Source organism: Dysidea avara, chromosome 4, assembly GCF_963678975.1.
Source record: "Dysidea avara chromosome 4, odDysAvar1.4, whole genome shotgun sequence".
Lineage (NCBI taxonomy): Eukaryota > Metazoa > Porifera > Demospongiae > Dictyoceratida > Dysideidae > Dysidea > Dysidea avara.
In genome coordinates, this window is record NC_089275.1 from 9,081,821 (window position 1) to 9,097,116 (window position 15,296).

The 15,296-nt window shown below is 36.6% G+C and overlaps 2 protein-coding genes across 10 annotated transcripts; one reads left to right on the top strand and one right to left on the bottom strand.

Annotated features, from left to right (window-relative positions):
* Positions 1-1,620: 1,620 nt before the first annotated feature.
* On the bottom strand, positions 1,621-7,476 carry LOC136253109 (uncharacterized). 8 transcript variants are annotated; one of them, XM_066045717.1, is made up of 11 exons: positions 6,746-7,476; positions 6,524-6,634; positions 5,385-5,494; positions 5,181-5,338; positions 4,960-5,132; positions 4,535-4,913; positions 4,226-4,487; positions 3,984-4,174; positions 3,362-3,452; positions 2,543-2,575; positions 1,621-2,182 (listed from the first exon to the last, which is right to left on the bottom strand). In XM_066045717.1, the coding sequence occupies exons 5-11, from the start codon at positions 4,987-4,989 to the stop codon at positions 1,873-1,875; spliced, it is 1,296 nt and encodes a 431-aa protein (XP_065901789.1). In that variant the 5' UTR covers positions 4,990-5,132; positions 5,181-5,338; positions 5,385-5,494; positions 6,524-6,634; positions 6,746-7,476; the 3' UTR covers positions 1,621-1,872. The 8 variants fall into 8 exon arrangements, with proteins under 8 accessions (XP_065901789.1, XP_065901790.1, XP_065901787.1 ...); XM_066045718.1 differs by having other exon boundaries at positions 5,390-5,494; positions 6,524-7,476; XM_066045715.1 differs by having other exon boundaries at positions 5,385-5,539; positions 6,524-7,476.
* On the top strand, positions 6,957-11,464 carry LOC136253110 (uncharacterized). Of its 2 annotated transcripts, XM_066045722.1 has the most exons (11): positions 6,957-7,650; positions 7,708-7,856; positions 7,906-7,944; positions 8,101-8,175; positions 8,226-8,303; positions 8,354-8,566; positions 8,617-8,946; positions 9,004-9,184; positions 10,034-10,161; positions 10,722-10,873; positions 10,925-11,464. In XM_066045722.1, exons 1-7 carry the CDS (start codon positions 7,545-7,547, stop codon positions 8,866-8,868), a joined length of 912 nt encoding a protein of 303 aa, XP_065901794.1. In that variant the 5' UTR covers positions 6,957-7,544; the 3' UTR covers positions 8,869-8,946; positions 9,004-9,184; positions 10,034-10,161; positions 10,722-10,873; positions 10,925-11,464. The 2 variants fall into 2 exon arrangements, with proteins under 2 accessions (XP_065901794.1, XP_065901793.1); XM_066045721.1 differs by having other exon boundaries at positions 10,722-11,464.
* Positions 11,465-15,296: the final 3,832 nt, after the last annotated feature.

A 15,296-nucleotide genomic window follows, 5' to 3' on the forward strand; every position in this document is an offset into this window, starting at 1 on the left:
TGGTAACTTAAAGAGCTGATATCTGGAGCGGCCAAGAATCAATCTTACTCATACTAATTTGTTTTAATCCATGAAAGAACACCTTGCATTGGCTGTAAAAAAAGTGCACCCAAGAAAGTAACTGGCAATTGAAATAGCTGATATCTGAAGCGGCCAAGAATGAATGCTGATATACAACTAATTGGAATTAACAAAAAGTTTAACATCGAACCTTTATCTTTCAGCTGTGTTCTACATTCATTCTTGCTGCATCATAAATTGATTTCTTTTAACTCTAATTGGCTGGTAATTTGGCCGCCTTTTTTAATATTCAGTGTATAGAGCAAAAAAAGGCGGCCAAATTACCAGCCAATTAGAGTTAAAAGAGATCAATTTATGATGCAGCAAGAGTGAATGGTAGAGGTATCTTTCCATCATCCTATTATTATACCTACAAAGCAAAAAACTTTAGCGCTTGGCGCGCGCAGCGCGCCAAGCGCTAAAGTTTTTTTGCTTTGTAGTTTGGAAATTCAATTTCACCAAATCCAATTTCCAAAGTTGAAACAGTTGAGCTTTACCATATCTGGTTGGCTTGGCTTTTGTAGCCACCTAGCGTTAATTGGCCAATTCAGGGCCGGAGGAGGGAAAATTGAGTTGGTCAGGCCATTATAATGTTGAAATTGCTACTATATACATGCCAATGAGAGAGGAGCTGTTGTGCAGTGTGCGAAGCACGAGCATCCTAAGGGGGTCTGGGGGCATGCCTCCACAGGAAATTTTTGGAACTTAGACACTCAGATATGCAATTTTAGTGATATTTCACTGCTAGCTAGTGATATTTCACTGCTAGCTAGCTATATAAATATGCTCAAGCCTATCTGTTGTTCTTCAGACTTTCTATACTATGTATAATTGTAGACCTGACATACAGGGGACACAGCATGAAACTTGCTGTATGGTTCATTTAATTATAGCTAGCAATTAGAAGTTCAAGGGGGGATCTGGGGGTGCAACCCCCAGGAGCTGCAGAATTTTTGCAATTTAAAGGCTTGAAAATGCCTTAAAATTTAAAATTGATGCTAAATTTTAAAGTAAAACTAGCTAGCAACTTGCAAATTTCCCCCCAAATTTCACAGCAGCATGGCCCCCTTTAGCTAGGATATAATTACTATACAGTGAATTCACACAGCTACAATAAAAAGCTACACAGCTATAAAAATACAGTATACTACTATACTGGTTTGTATGAAGTGAACGGATCATCACGTAAATATACTGGTGGACCGTCACGAGACCAATCAGTATTCGAAAATGGCGCGATGTGAGTGAGACTGAGAGTTTGTTCAGTATCTCGACAGGATGAGTGGGTAGTTGAAGAGGAGTGATTTCTACTCAACATCTCATCCAGATGGCCACCATGTAATGTATGGGTGTACAGCTTCTTGCCGCGGAATGATCATCTGGTTTGTCACTGCCAGCCCTTCGCCCAGTAAAAGAAACCAAGAGAGACAAGCCAAGGAATGCTAATGATTATTTTATGAAGATTGAATTGTGATATAAGTATGCTGGCTTAGAATCAAAGAAGGCACCTGCCTTACACGTGATAAATGCCAACTGTCAGCACACGTGATACTGCACAGTAAAAAAGGAATTGTTATTATAACATATTGTGTTAAAACAGCATAATGTTATTGTGACATTCAATTGTCATTTTAACAGCAGCATTGTTAAGTAGCATGGGATATCATATGTAGAAATAATATTATAAATTCAATGTGACAAAATATGTTACATTGACACATACAGTGTTAAAATAACATAATAAAAAGTACAAAATAGTTCAAGTTATTTTTACACAAAATATGTTACAATAACATACTGTAACTGTCACAGTTACCAAGTGATATTATATGAACCAAACAACTTCGGTTCAATGTTGGATCTCAGGGTGATATAGAGTTGCCCATCATCAAAAGTATGTACTGTCAACGGATGTTTTTCTTTTAGTGTTGACAAAGGGATACAACATAGGTGGTGAGTGGATTTAATCTGGTAACTCATTAAGTGGTTATCAAGTCCGACAGTCAAAAACCTTTCTACCTCTGCTACTGCACAGTCAACCACCATCATTAAATCAACAATTTTGGAGAAGACCGGAAGATCATTTGTCTGTTTAGCTGTTATGAGATAGTCACCGTGATGATATTCTTCTCTAGTGCTGTACACCAGTGTCCAATTAACCGGTTATTAACCAGTGTTGTCTAGGTCAGCCAATAACCGGTGAAGAAACCTTTAAACAGGTTATTGCCCACCCACTTGGTAAACCATAAATTACCCCTGCTGTTAAGTGTTAACATCATAACATAACCTCAAAGAATGTGATTGTAATAACTGTTACTACTAGACAAGATGTTGATGGTCACTTTGGTACCACCCTAAACCTTACAGCAGGCTTGTTGACTCGCATTATGTCTGCCAATATACAAACAAACCAATTAACCGGTTATTGCCAATTATTGGTAGGCAATTAACCGGTGACAAAAATTTTGCAGGTGTACAGCACTATTCTTCTCCATATGTTTTTATCCAATTTGAACTACATATATAAAAAGACAGTACAGATATAATATTTATGATTTAATAGACAGGATATCTATACACACTGATAAACAGGTGGCAATGAAAGCCACTAAAACTATTCAGAAAAATTCGACTATTAAACACACTAGTTGTATGAAGGTAAGTATTGGGTGAGAGCTATGGTTGGACAGACAGTGAAAGAAATCATTATGCTTTAAAAACATAAGTTGTTTAGTGGTAGGGTATTGGTTTCTTCCTGAGTTACATTTATGAGATAGAAACTAAGGCTTACAGCACAGTGGCATAGTGGTATTAGAGCACCAGAGTGGGGTGTGGGAAGTACCAGGTTCAAACATACCCACACTACTTCTAGGCAATACATCAGTAAGACTATTGGATACCAGTGCAACAAACTAGCTGTAGCCTTATTTAAACGGAACAACAGGTACCTCAACTAAAAATGTAACTATATCATGGAAGTTACTGTACACTGTTAAGAATTACGTGATACATTACATTATGTGATACAAGCACTATAATTAGCAGGTGTGCCTTTTAAGACATACACATGATACTTGGTAAAAAAAAAGCTATCTAAAACAATGGGAAAATTAACTGTTGGGTATTTGTTCAGAAGTACAAAAGATATAAACAAAATTGTGGACAATGCTCAACACTTTGAATTCTAAAAAAAAATGCAGTGTTTCTAGATACTTGTGAAATTAAAAGGCAATAAGATCAGTTTTCCCAGATTCAAGTCACATATGCAAACACATTGTGTAAGATATTTCAAATAACGTACTGTGTTATAGTGGTATCTGGATGCATATCAGGATAAAGATAAAGCAGTTTATTTCGCTTAGGATGTACAGCAAATGAAACTGATTCCTTACCTACAGGATACACAAAATGTAAGCACAAAGTATACACATGCATAATAGGAGTGAGAATAAGGAAAAAGTTTCTTTGAAACCAGTTCATCCCTTCTAAAATCTGTAACCATGGATACACTGGCTACAGGGCTGGAACGAAGGTTAAATTTTACCCTTTGAAGCTTCTTGCAGGAAAGCAGTTGAAGTTTCAAAGCTTTGTTGATTATGTCATGTTAGCAAATAATGACCATAACTTATAAGTGTACATGTACACCATATGGTTGTTGCTACTGTAGTACAGGCTCTAGTACAACTGCTTAGACTACAAATATACCATTATTTTGTCAATGATATTGTAAGCTTCCAATGGCTTTTGAGTGATTAGACATGGCAGTATCCATGGTTACGAAGCTTTGGAGGGGTAAAACCACCTACAAAGGTTACAAAACAACTGAAAGTTTCGAAGCTTCTGAACCTTTGTCCAAGCCCTAACTGGCTATCACTATTAAAACTTTACTTATCAGTATTATAGTGTGGTAAAGAAGAACTCACAAGGTCCAGTTTCTACGCTATCAAAAGCAAAAAAATGCCTCGACTGCAAGTACCCACAAAGTAACTTTTGATGTCTGGCTGCTACGGAAAATGAAATATTTTTGAAGTTGTTTGTTCTCCTTGCAATTTGCTTAAAGTAGGAATTCTTTGCTTCCATTCGCATGCACCATGAGGTAACAAGCGGTCCCAACCTGTACAATACAACAATGACATACATTGAAAGTAATAAAAGGCATGCTTACCTGAGAATCTGATCACTTAGATGGACCATGTAATGCATTTTCGGCAAAACATTAACACCTGGATAGTAATCCACAAACATTTGGTGGTGTTGATCTACCAGAGAAGCAAGGAATAAAGTTGATGACAGTGATGATACTTTGGCTGTACAAAGCTGAATAATTTGAACCAGCAATAAAAAACATTCCCAGTGAATATCTTCATGTGGAATTTTGTGGCCAATAATCAGAGGCAAGATAACTGCAAGTGTCCAAGCTTGTGATGCTATAGGAGGGTACATTTGTTTTAGGTGTTACTTTACAATAACTAGCCTGATAAGCCTAAGCTGGAATCTCCTGCTATTTTTCTTCTGACAAAATCTTTAGGTGGCTTTGTCCTTGATTCATTTCTACCATAGACAAAACTAGATAGTCGAGAATTAAACAAATCCAAGTCAAAGTAGCGTTTCTCATAAATAAAGACCTTTAGCATTAGTTTAATCTCAAAAGGAACTACGCTCTCAAATAGGAGGTGCATTAGGTCTTGTGGCATCTGTCCATTAGCCACATGAAAATTCGGTATTTTATTTAATATACTTTGGCTGTTTACGCCATATGTTACAGAGTCTGCTTCAGCAAATGGGCCTTCCAAAAGGGAGCAATGATAATCATGACTATCCTGGTTCCGAAGAGTGAAAGCTGACTCAACAAACTGTACATAGCACTATTTGAACACTGCAATATAAAAAAATACACACCTTAGTTTGAATAGAATATTGTGCAGCCATACAAACTCTGCACTTTCTCAAAGTAAACCTAACACCAATCTTAAATCCTCCTATATCATGGGCAGCCAAGTATCTGCTAAAAATGCAACAACAGTCCCACAGAATAGTGTTTCGGATCCATTGAATGACACAAAAAGTCCATCCTGTATATAGTGGATATGATGCAAAATACACAATAATTTTGTACTTACATTGTACAATTTGGTGACGTCATCAATAAATGGTTTTAAAGCTTCACTAAATCCATAGTTAGCGAGAAGTGATGATTTCACTACTGCTACAAGTTGAATGGAACGATGAGTGGACCTCAATTCAGGTCGGAGATTTGCAATTGTGTAGTAAAACAATCCTAAAAAAGTGTGAACTAAATGACAACATAAGATCACCACACATACCTAACTTGTGTTCGCCTCTATGACTAGCTAAAGCATCGCACACTTCGACTTCATCGAAGTATAGCAGTAGCTGCAACGCATTCTCATTATCCTGGAAATAGGGATCATTTCTGATGAAGGATGCATAGCAGTAATCTCCGATCAAACCATCTGTTCTACAATTATCCTTTACTATCTACAAATACCACATTATTATACATTGTAGTATTATATAAACAAAGAAACAAGGGGCAATGGCCATCGTTAAAATCCAGACCGGACCAAAGGTCTATTCTTCCAGTAAGCCGAATCACACAATAAACATTAATCCACACTCCTCACCTTGTAGCCACTGCTGAGAACACGATTATGATTGCTCAGACAGTAACGGCGAGCCCGCAAAAAACTGCATCCACTCCAAAACAACCTAACTGCGATAAAGTACTTTCTATTGCATTTCACTAAATATTCGCTACAAAACTATGAGTTTTTCTGCTGTACTCAATGTTACATACAAGCAACTGCCCAAATTTATTAGAATCGTGTTGTAAGGTGACAGGAGTTGAAGGTAACAGTGAAGTTAAAGAATAAAGCTTTATTCTATTTAAAGCTCACCTTGCTATATCCTTAAGTAGTCACCTATCACCATGAAATAAGTTTGAAGGTTAAATATTAATTTAAATTCCTGTCACTTTGTACAACACGATTCTAATAAATTCGGGAAGTTACTTGTGTGTAACAGCTGAATAGAGCAGACAGAACTCTTGCTGAATGACCCAACTCATGGTGAAGACAATAAGCCACGTCCCATCTCCATAGCTTGTTTCCTTTGTGAGTTATGATTGATAAAATGAGTGCCTGTAATTTTTTTCCGATATAGCCACTGTACAAATTTATTTTATTGCACTTCATACTGTCTATCGCTATAACTCCACAACTATTCATCAGATAAGGCTGAAACTTTGATAGCCCATTGGTTTTCCCTCTGGATAACAAAGAAGTTATAAGAAGTTTGATAAAAATGCAAACTATAGTCGGGTTTTCACTCAGCGGGTCACATATAAGCAATCTAGTCATTGACACTTTCCCTCCCAATGTACTGTATAACAGATTACAGTGCACATTTAGCAAATTTTATATAACGTACAGATTATGCATACCTCATCACATATTTCAGGATGGTCTAGAAGTGCTTTTAAGCTTTTCAGCAATGGAACATACTCAAAGCTATCATTGTTTGTACCATCTCCCAGTGTTATTCTCAAAGGTTCCTTGATTTAAAAGAGGGAGATGCATAGTATCACATTAATTGTACATGATACAATTGAATACATGGTCCTTTAAACAAAATTAGGCATTCAAGAACAATGAATGAATTTTACCACTAAATTAAAATGATCCCGATAAAATTTTGACTGCAAATACTCTGTTTCAAAAGATGCAAAAGGATTCCGTAATGGTTCTAAACGAGCAGATAATTCTGCAAAGTTTTCCATCACAATCCCTTGACTCTCTAGCCACTCTTGCACCACTTCCTGAATATCATCAACACCATAAGAAATTATATGGTGCACTTGTTGAGTAATAAAATCAACAGCAGATTGTGTAAGCTTGAAACGCTCTTTGACAGTTAATAAAAGTAATGCTGCAGATCTTTCTCGATCGTTTTTACTTGCATATAGTTTGCAACTACGAACTTCGTCATCTTGTTCGAACTCATGCTCAGTAGCCGAGGTTTCACCATCCCCATGCATACTGCACGTGTTGCTATCGATGTCCATTTCAGCTTCCATTACTTAGGAGTTGACGATTGTATCTCTATTAATTCTCTCCTCCAATGTAAAGAGTCCACTAGACAGATACTTTTTTTGCTTCATTTTCTAAATCTACACCTCGATGCTTTCTGTTTAAATGGGAAGTGAACGAAGAATAACTCCGAAAGGTTTGTGAGCAACCCACTACAACACATTTCTGTTTAAAAAAGGTTCGCTAGAATGAGTAACGAAGTAGTGTCGATTCAAATCTCTCCAAATTAAACAACTATAACTGCAAAACGAACAACGAAACGGTGACCCATCAACCTCCATGACCTTAATAGTTTCGTGCGAGACTAAAAAAAGCGCGGGTTAATACGCGCGGGTTAAAAAGCGCGGCAAGTAAGTGGCCAGGTGCTGTGGCAAAATGTCTGCGTTGAGCGCTTCGTTAAGTGAAAATATGACTGTCAAAGAATTGGGTTCGTGGCTCATTGACAATGGATTTTCTGAAAATATTCGCCAGCGTTTTGAAGGTAAGTTAGCCCTTAGTTTCATTGAGCCAGACTAAAACAATCGACTTTTGTTCATAGATGAAGAAATGGATGGAGAAGCTATTTTTGGTGCCTTTGGGTGCCAAGCTGGACCAGACTGCCTTAAGGACATTTTGCCAACATATGGCCAACACATTAAAGTTTACCGTGCTATTAAGACTGCCATTGATATGATGCATTATAATGAGGTAAACAACCATATCTCCATTCAATGTTTTTATTGCCTTTTTGGTTTAGCCTAAAGAGTCAAGTGTGCCACCTACTGGTTTGCCTATGGTAAGTGAAAAGTTGTGACAAACCTTAATTGTCTAGGTGGACCAAGGGGTACCTGCATGCTTAGCACAATTCCCTAAGTCAGGTTTAATAAGGCTTTTATAGTTAGTATCAGGTGAAAGGCAGTTATTCTATACGTGCATGTTTGCCATTTTTCAGCTGTTAAGCACTGAAGCAAGTGCCAACCCAAGGAGTGAGCAATTGTCTTATCAGTCAGATACAGACACACCTATGGTAATTTTTCTTAGTTTGTATTACTGAAATGTAGACTTTCCTCTCTGTAGCTGTCACCATCATGTAGTTCTTCACAGAAATCTAGTAGTTGTTCACAGAGCAAGATTGACAGACATCTACCTAGTAAAGTAAGTATTTTGTTTTACTGTTGAGTAATTTTTGTTATATAAATGTATAGGTATGCAAACTGCCTGACCCATTTATACTACCAGTGTTCAGAGACACTACTGAGGAGAACCTACGAAACAAAAATTTTTATCCAGATGGTAGGAAATACATAGTCAGGGTGCTGGCTACAATGATGTTAACAACTGGGACGCGTGCAACCACTAGTGATTGTGACCATGTTGCTAAAGCCCTTATAAGAAAGTTTCCTTTTCTAAAGGAATATGTAAGTGTAAACGCATATTGTCTTTGTTTTATTAAGTGTTTCTGTAATAGCAATCTTGGTCCCAATACATTTATGTGAGATGTCAAAACGTTAATCGAAAACCAGCAGGAGAAGAAACTAAGCCTAAAAAACCTAAAGTGGAAGAACACAGACAACATTCATATCCATCTCTGCAAGGAGAACGAGAAGATGATCATACTCATAAAAGGAACATGGAGCTATTGAGACAAGAGTTAGCATTAGGCAAACCAGCAGGCAATTCCAACGTCAAGCAATTGATGCCAAGAACATTCCTGTACTGAAGGGAGTGGATCACAAGCTCCGAGGTGCCTGTCAAGGATATTTTAGAAGAGTATAAAGTACTTAAGAAAATCCCACATGTAAGTAAAATAATTTTTTGATGTATATAGCTTTTATCTTTTCACTGCCTTTTATAGATTACCCATGAGATGGATATGATTTGCAACATAGAAAAATCATCATCATTGTTTGAAGACAACTGGAAAAAATATGTCAGCATCATAATACGATATAGCAAGACTGTGCAAGCCAAGGAGATCAAGGCAGCACTGGAGAATTTGGATGATTTTAAAGATGACGAGGATGATGATGATAATGGTAAGTAAATTGAACAGTGAAACCTGTCTGTGCTGGGTTAAGATTTAGTTGGTTGCTATAGAATGTGTGAACTTAATTAGGAGATTTAAGACTGGACTTAATAGAAAGGTGGCCTTTACACAAACAGGTGACAGTTTTCCCTGTGCATATAGCTGATTTAATTTCTGTATTAATTTTCATGGCATTCAGCCCCCTATACAAACTGCTCACTTGATGATTGCATGACTATAGTACTCCTGCCAACCAGCAATGGACAATTTCTGGACAAAATAGCCAATAATTGTATTTGGCAGGACATAATAAGCCCAGGGTGTGCATATTTAGTTGACTGTTCACCATACCAATAATAACTGTCTAAGAGATTAAATATTCAAGCCACCAAAGGGAGTGTACCAAATGCCAACCCCTCTGTTGTACAGAAACCCCTTTAGTAGTGCCTAAAGAATGCTATCCTCAGTACACCTAAGGGACTGCCATCAGAGATGCCTACTACAGGTAGTGTAATAGACCACTTGTGTCTGTACAAAGTGTAAGTATGTCCGGACAAGTTTGGATTTATCAGGACATTTTGTCTTGTCACTTAAGAATTCTTATTGGGAGCACTGTGACTAAAACTGGTTTACCTGTACTGAGGGACCGTCTATTATGCATATTACCAAGGTAATCAGACAGGCAGATTAGCAAAGATCCATGCAATGAACATAAGCATTGTTACCCTAAATTGTAAGAGTTATCTTATTTGGCTTTAGCTTATTCTGTATAACTGTGCCTATGATAGCAGGGGTGCATGTACAATAATTACAGTAGTTATGTTATTCCCAATAAAAATGTTTGTGGGTTTTCCACCAGGTCTCCAAAAGGAAGAAGAAGGTCTAGCAGCACTCAAGTGTCTTAGCTCATATTTAGTTCCAAAGAAGAAAAAGGATAAGAAGGGAGAGGATAAATACACTATTCCATATTTTCTTCGTGAAGTTTCGGTAAGGATGGTACCTTCGTCAATGCTAATAGCCATAACAAAATTGTTCGATACATTTGAAGTGGAATATTCATTTTAGATCATGTAGCTATCTACAGGCCATATCTTTCACTTGCATGCTATTTCCATTTATAATGTGCATCACAGTGAAGTCTTCTGGCATCATTAAACTTGCATATGACAACTGCCATACCAAATAATCTGCCACTCTTGAGGTCTGCTTGTACTATATATATATATATATATATATGCCACCCTAATAATAGCAGTGACACAAATTTTAAAGCTTTGAAGTCTGTTATAGAAGGTGAATATGTAAACAACTTCAAAAAGTAGTGAACTTCTAGCCAGAAGCTGAAAGCATAGATCAACACTGGTAGGAATTTGCCATGTATTTCAGTTGTAACTCTTGACCGCATGTGATTGTAATGTATGTTGTGCATCGCAATCGGTCCCATTTTTAGCCTATCAGACAACATGTCAAGTTACAAAATTAACATTGTGTTTTGTGTGACCACCATATTTTGTAAAGTAGACATACATATTGCTATTCTATTGTAGAATTCTACTTCGACAAATGAATACTTGGATGATTCCAATAGTTTTCCTTATATTGTCAGACTGTATGATGGAGACTCTGAAGTTGCAGCCACATATGCAGTTATTGTTGAACAAGACACCCTGACCAGATGTCGTGATTTACCCACTGCATTGTACATGACATTTTCTGTGCACTACATATTTAATATTTCCTACAAAACAAGGGTGAGTGACTTAATGAGATTCTTTCAAGAAGTTGTGATGGAAATTGTCGACACTCAAAAGAAGTCAGCTGCATTTTCAAATTTTTGTACAGCTATAGTAGGGACATTGGAAACAGTGGAAATTGAAAACTGAAACTGAAAAACTGAAACCGAAAAGCTAAAATTGGTCAAAACTTCATATTAACAGGTACCTCTTAACAAAGACCACCTCTGTAATAAGACCACCCGTATAATAAGACCGCCTCTAATAAGACCACCTCATTATAGTAGTTATGATAAGTAGGTCCAACAAAAAGGCTATAAGGTGTACTCATAATGTATCAATCAATCAGACAGCTGCAGGGTTGTACATAAGGATATACTATCTTACCATGCCAAGACCCAAAGTCCATGGTCATGTCACAATGAAAAAGGGGTAATTGCATGCACAATTTACTCTGCTGATACTGGATTTGATAATGGATTTCTCATGAATTGTGCATGATTTAAGAGTTGCATAGTTAAATTAATGATCTTGGACTTTGTGTCTTAGTAATAGTTAGACACTTGTGATAGGCGTCTTCGAGGATTTAAAAACCTGAGGTGATGTCAATAATTACCTGCGCCTCAGTAATTACTGATGTCACCTCAGGTTTTTAAATCTTCGAAGATGCTTATTACGAGTACCTAACAATTATCAAGACACAAAGTCCAAGATCATTAATGTTACTATGCAACTCCTAAATCATGCACAATTCATGAGAAATCCATTATCAAATCCAGTATCAGCGGAGTAAATTATGCATGCAATTGCTCCATATTCATTTGTGACATGACCATGGACTTTAGGTCTTGGCACGGTAAGGTAGTATATCCTTTTGTACAACCCTGCAGCTGTCATTATAACTTTTAAGTACTGTCTTGTCTGATTGATTGATCATTATGAGTACACCTTACTTGACATAACTACTATAATGAAGTGGTCTTATTTTTAGAGGCAGTCTTATTATAGAGGTGGTCTTATTATAGAGGTGGTCTTTGTTAAGAGGTACCAGTTAATATGAAGTTTTGAACAGTTTTAGTTTTTCTGTTTCAGTTTTTCAGTTTCAGTTTTCAATTTCCACTGTTTCCAATGTCCCGCTATAGTAGCTGCTGAACAGAAACTTTAAATTGTGTCAGTGAGTAGTTGTGCTGTATTAACTTCAATCACTTTTTGTTTCTGATTTTTGCAGTGTTTAATGACATTGCACCTCCGTAACACTATCATAACTATAATTTATGTGCAAATAACAATCTGTTGTACATTAATTTTAATTTTACAAATATTTTAATGTAATCCTACAACTGCAGCGTGTGATGTGTAAATATAACAGTCGCACCTGTTATGATAACATAACTTACTATTATAGTAAGAGCATGTGATGTGTAAATACAGCAATCGTACATGTTATGGCAACATAGTTTGCTATTATAGTAACAGCATTTAATGTGTAAATAAAACAGTTGTACATGTTATAATAATGTAGCTTGCTATTATAGTAACAGCATGTGATGTGTTAATGCAACAGTTATACTTGCTATATCAACATAGTTTGCTATTATAGTAACAGTGTGTGATGTATTAATACAACAGTTATACTTGCTATATCAACATAGTTTGCTATTATAGTAACAGAGTGTGATGTATTAATGCAACAGTTATACTTGCTATATCAACATAGTTTGCTATTATAGTAACAGAGTGTGATGTATTAATGCAACAGTTATACTTGCTATATCAACATAGTTTGCTATTATAGTAACAGAGTGTGATGTATTAATGCAACAGTTATACTTGCTATATCAACGTAGTTTGCTATTATAGTAACAGTGTGTGATGTGTTAATGCAACAGTTATACTTGCTATATCAACATAGTTTGCTATTATAGTAACAGTGTGTGATGTGTTAATACAACAGTTATACTTGCTATATCAACATAGTTTGCTATTATAGTAACAGTGTGTGATGTATTAATACAACAGTTATACTTGCTATATCAACATAGTTTGCTATTATAGTAACAGAGTGTGATGTATTAATGCAACAGTTATACTTGCTATATCAACATAGTTTGCTATTATAGTAACAGAGTGTGATGTATTAATGCAACAGTTATACTTGCTATATCAACGTAGTTTGCTATTATAGTAACAGTGTGTGATGTATTAATGCAACAGTTATACTTGCTATATCAACATAGTTTGCTATTATAGTAACAGTGTGTGATGTGTTAATACAACAGTTATACTTGCTATATCAACATAGTTTGCTATTATAGTAACAGTGTGTGATGTGTTAATACAACAGTTATACTTGCTATATCAACATAGTTTGCTATTATAGTAACAGAGTGTGATGTATTAATGCAACAGTTATACTTGCTATATCAACATAGTTTGCTATTATAGTAACAGTGTGTGATGTATTAATGCAACAGTTATACTTGCTATATCAACATAGTTTGCTATTATAGTAACAGTGTGTGATGTGTTAATACAACAGTTATACTTGCTATATCAACATAGTTTGCTATTATTGTAACAGTATGTGTTGTGTAAATATAACAGTCATACATGTTACAACAGCATAGCTTGCTATTATAGTAACAGCATATTATCTGTTGTGCAAACATGGTAGTTCTGTAAAAACAGCATATAATTGTTATAATGACACACACTAATAGTAGTAATAACATACACCTTGATGTAATAGCTACAGAAGCACTGTTAAAATAACACTTGGTCTTCTGTTATATTGAGAAAATATTTGTGTCATAGTGAGACATAAAACATGTTATTTGAAATGCATCAATATAACATATCTTTTATGTCAATATAACACAACAGTTTTTACTGTGTGTACGTAGAACCCACAATCATTTCTGTACAAAACGATAAGAATGCTATGCTGTACTGTAAAGTAATTGGAGGTACTATACGTGTAGTTCTGTGCTTTAGTTAGGCTGAGAAACTAGGTAACTACTCGTGCCATGCATTTTCAATAACCTCTGTAAAATGTACGTATCTACATGTAGATGTGATCGTCCAAAGATTGCATGAGAGTAATTTAGTTCGAACTGGTCAGCTAGTTGGTTCAACTCCAGATTATTGGTCCGGCTCAGGCCTGACCAACCGGACCGTCTCCTCCGGCCTTGCAATTAATTGAAGCCATTATGCATACACGTTATTACACTGCTCTCAGTTACAATAAGGTTTCTACACACAATCGCGATATTAGCTTATCCTCCTTTAAAAGAAGCACATTGAATGCATCTCCCCTTCCTTCCGTCTAGGCTGAGGCTTCCCTTATAGCTATATGCTTCACTCACATACTCAGTAGAATAAGTGTATGCACTAGGTAGAGGGAAGGGGGTGAGCTACCCCTGGGATCTGATCCGTAATCTGAGAGTTGGTAGCATAGACTATTCTAAGGAAGTGGGCCTGGAGAGACATGTGCCTCCTTCCCTTGCTGAACAATGAATTACTTAAACTATTGGGGTAAGTTATAGTACAGCTAGCTATAGATAGGGAGTTTGTAAAAGACGGAATAAGGAATAACGGAATAACTCGCATCACAACGAACGGGCATTTATATGGCTTATGCAATGTTAGGGTGATTGTACTGTTACAGCTGTGAACTCATCCCTCGTAGATATCCTTACAATGTAGGGTGATTGCGTGTACTGTTACAGCTGTGAACTACACTGCTTCGTCACTCATAGATGTCCTAGCGAATGATTACTATACGCTCTTACTACTACTGTATGTAGCTAAGCTAGAATATACAGTAGTTAGCTATTAGTTTCGTTTTCGAGTCTTCATCCTTCCAGTGGAGGGATGAAACGAAACGACTGCCACGCCCCCTTTGCTCATGACGTTGGTACCATACTTAACATACAGTACCCGCTTACGAAGTGCAAAATTACATTTGATTATAGCTCTTACTAGCTACTACTGTATGTAAAGTATGGTACCAATGTCGTGAGCAAAAGGGGGTGTGACAGCCGTTTCGTTTCATCCCTCCACTGGAAGGATGAAGACTTAAAACGAAACTAATAGCTAACTACTGTATATTCTAGCTGTGCTAGCGCAATGATACTTAGCTACATACAGTAGTAGTAAGAGCGTATAGTAATCACTTCGCTAGGACGGCTATGAGCGATGAAGCAGTGTAGTTCACAACTGTAACAGTACACGCAATCACCCTACATTGTAAGGATATCTACGAGGGATGAGTTCACAGCTGTAACAGTACAATCACCCTAACATTGCATAAGCCATATAAATGCCCGTTCGTTGTGATGCGAGTTATTCCGTTATTCCGCTATTCCTTATTCCGTCTTTTACAAACTC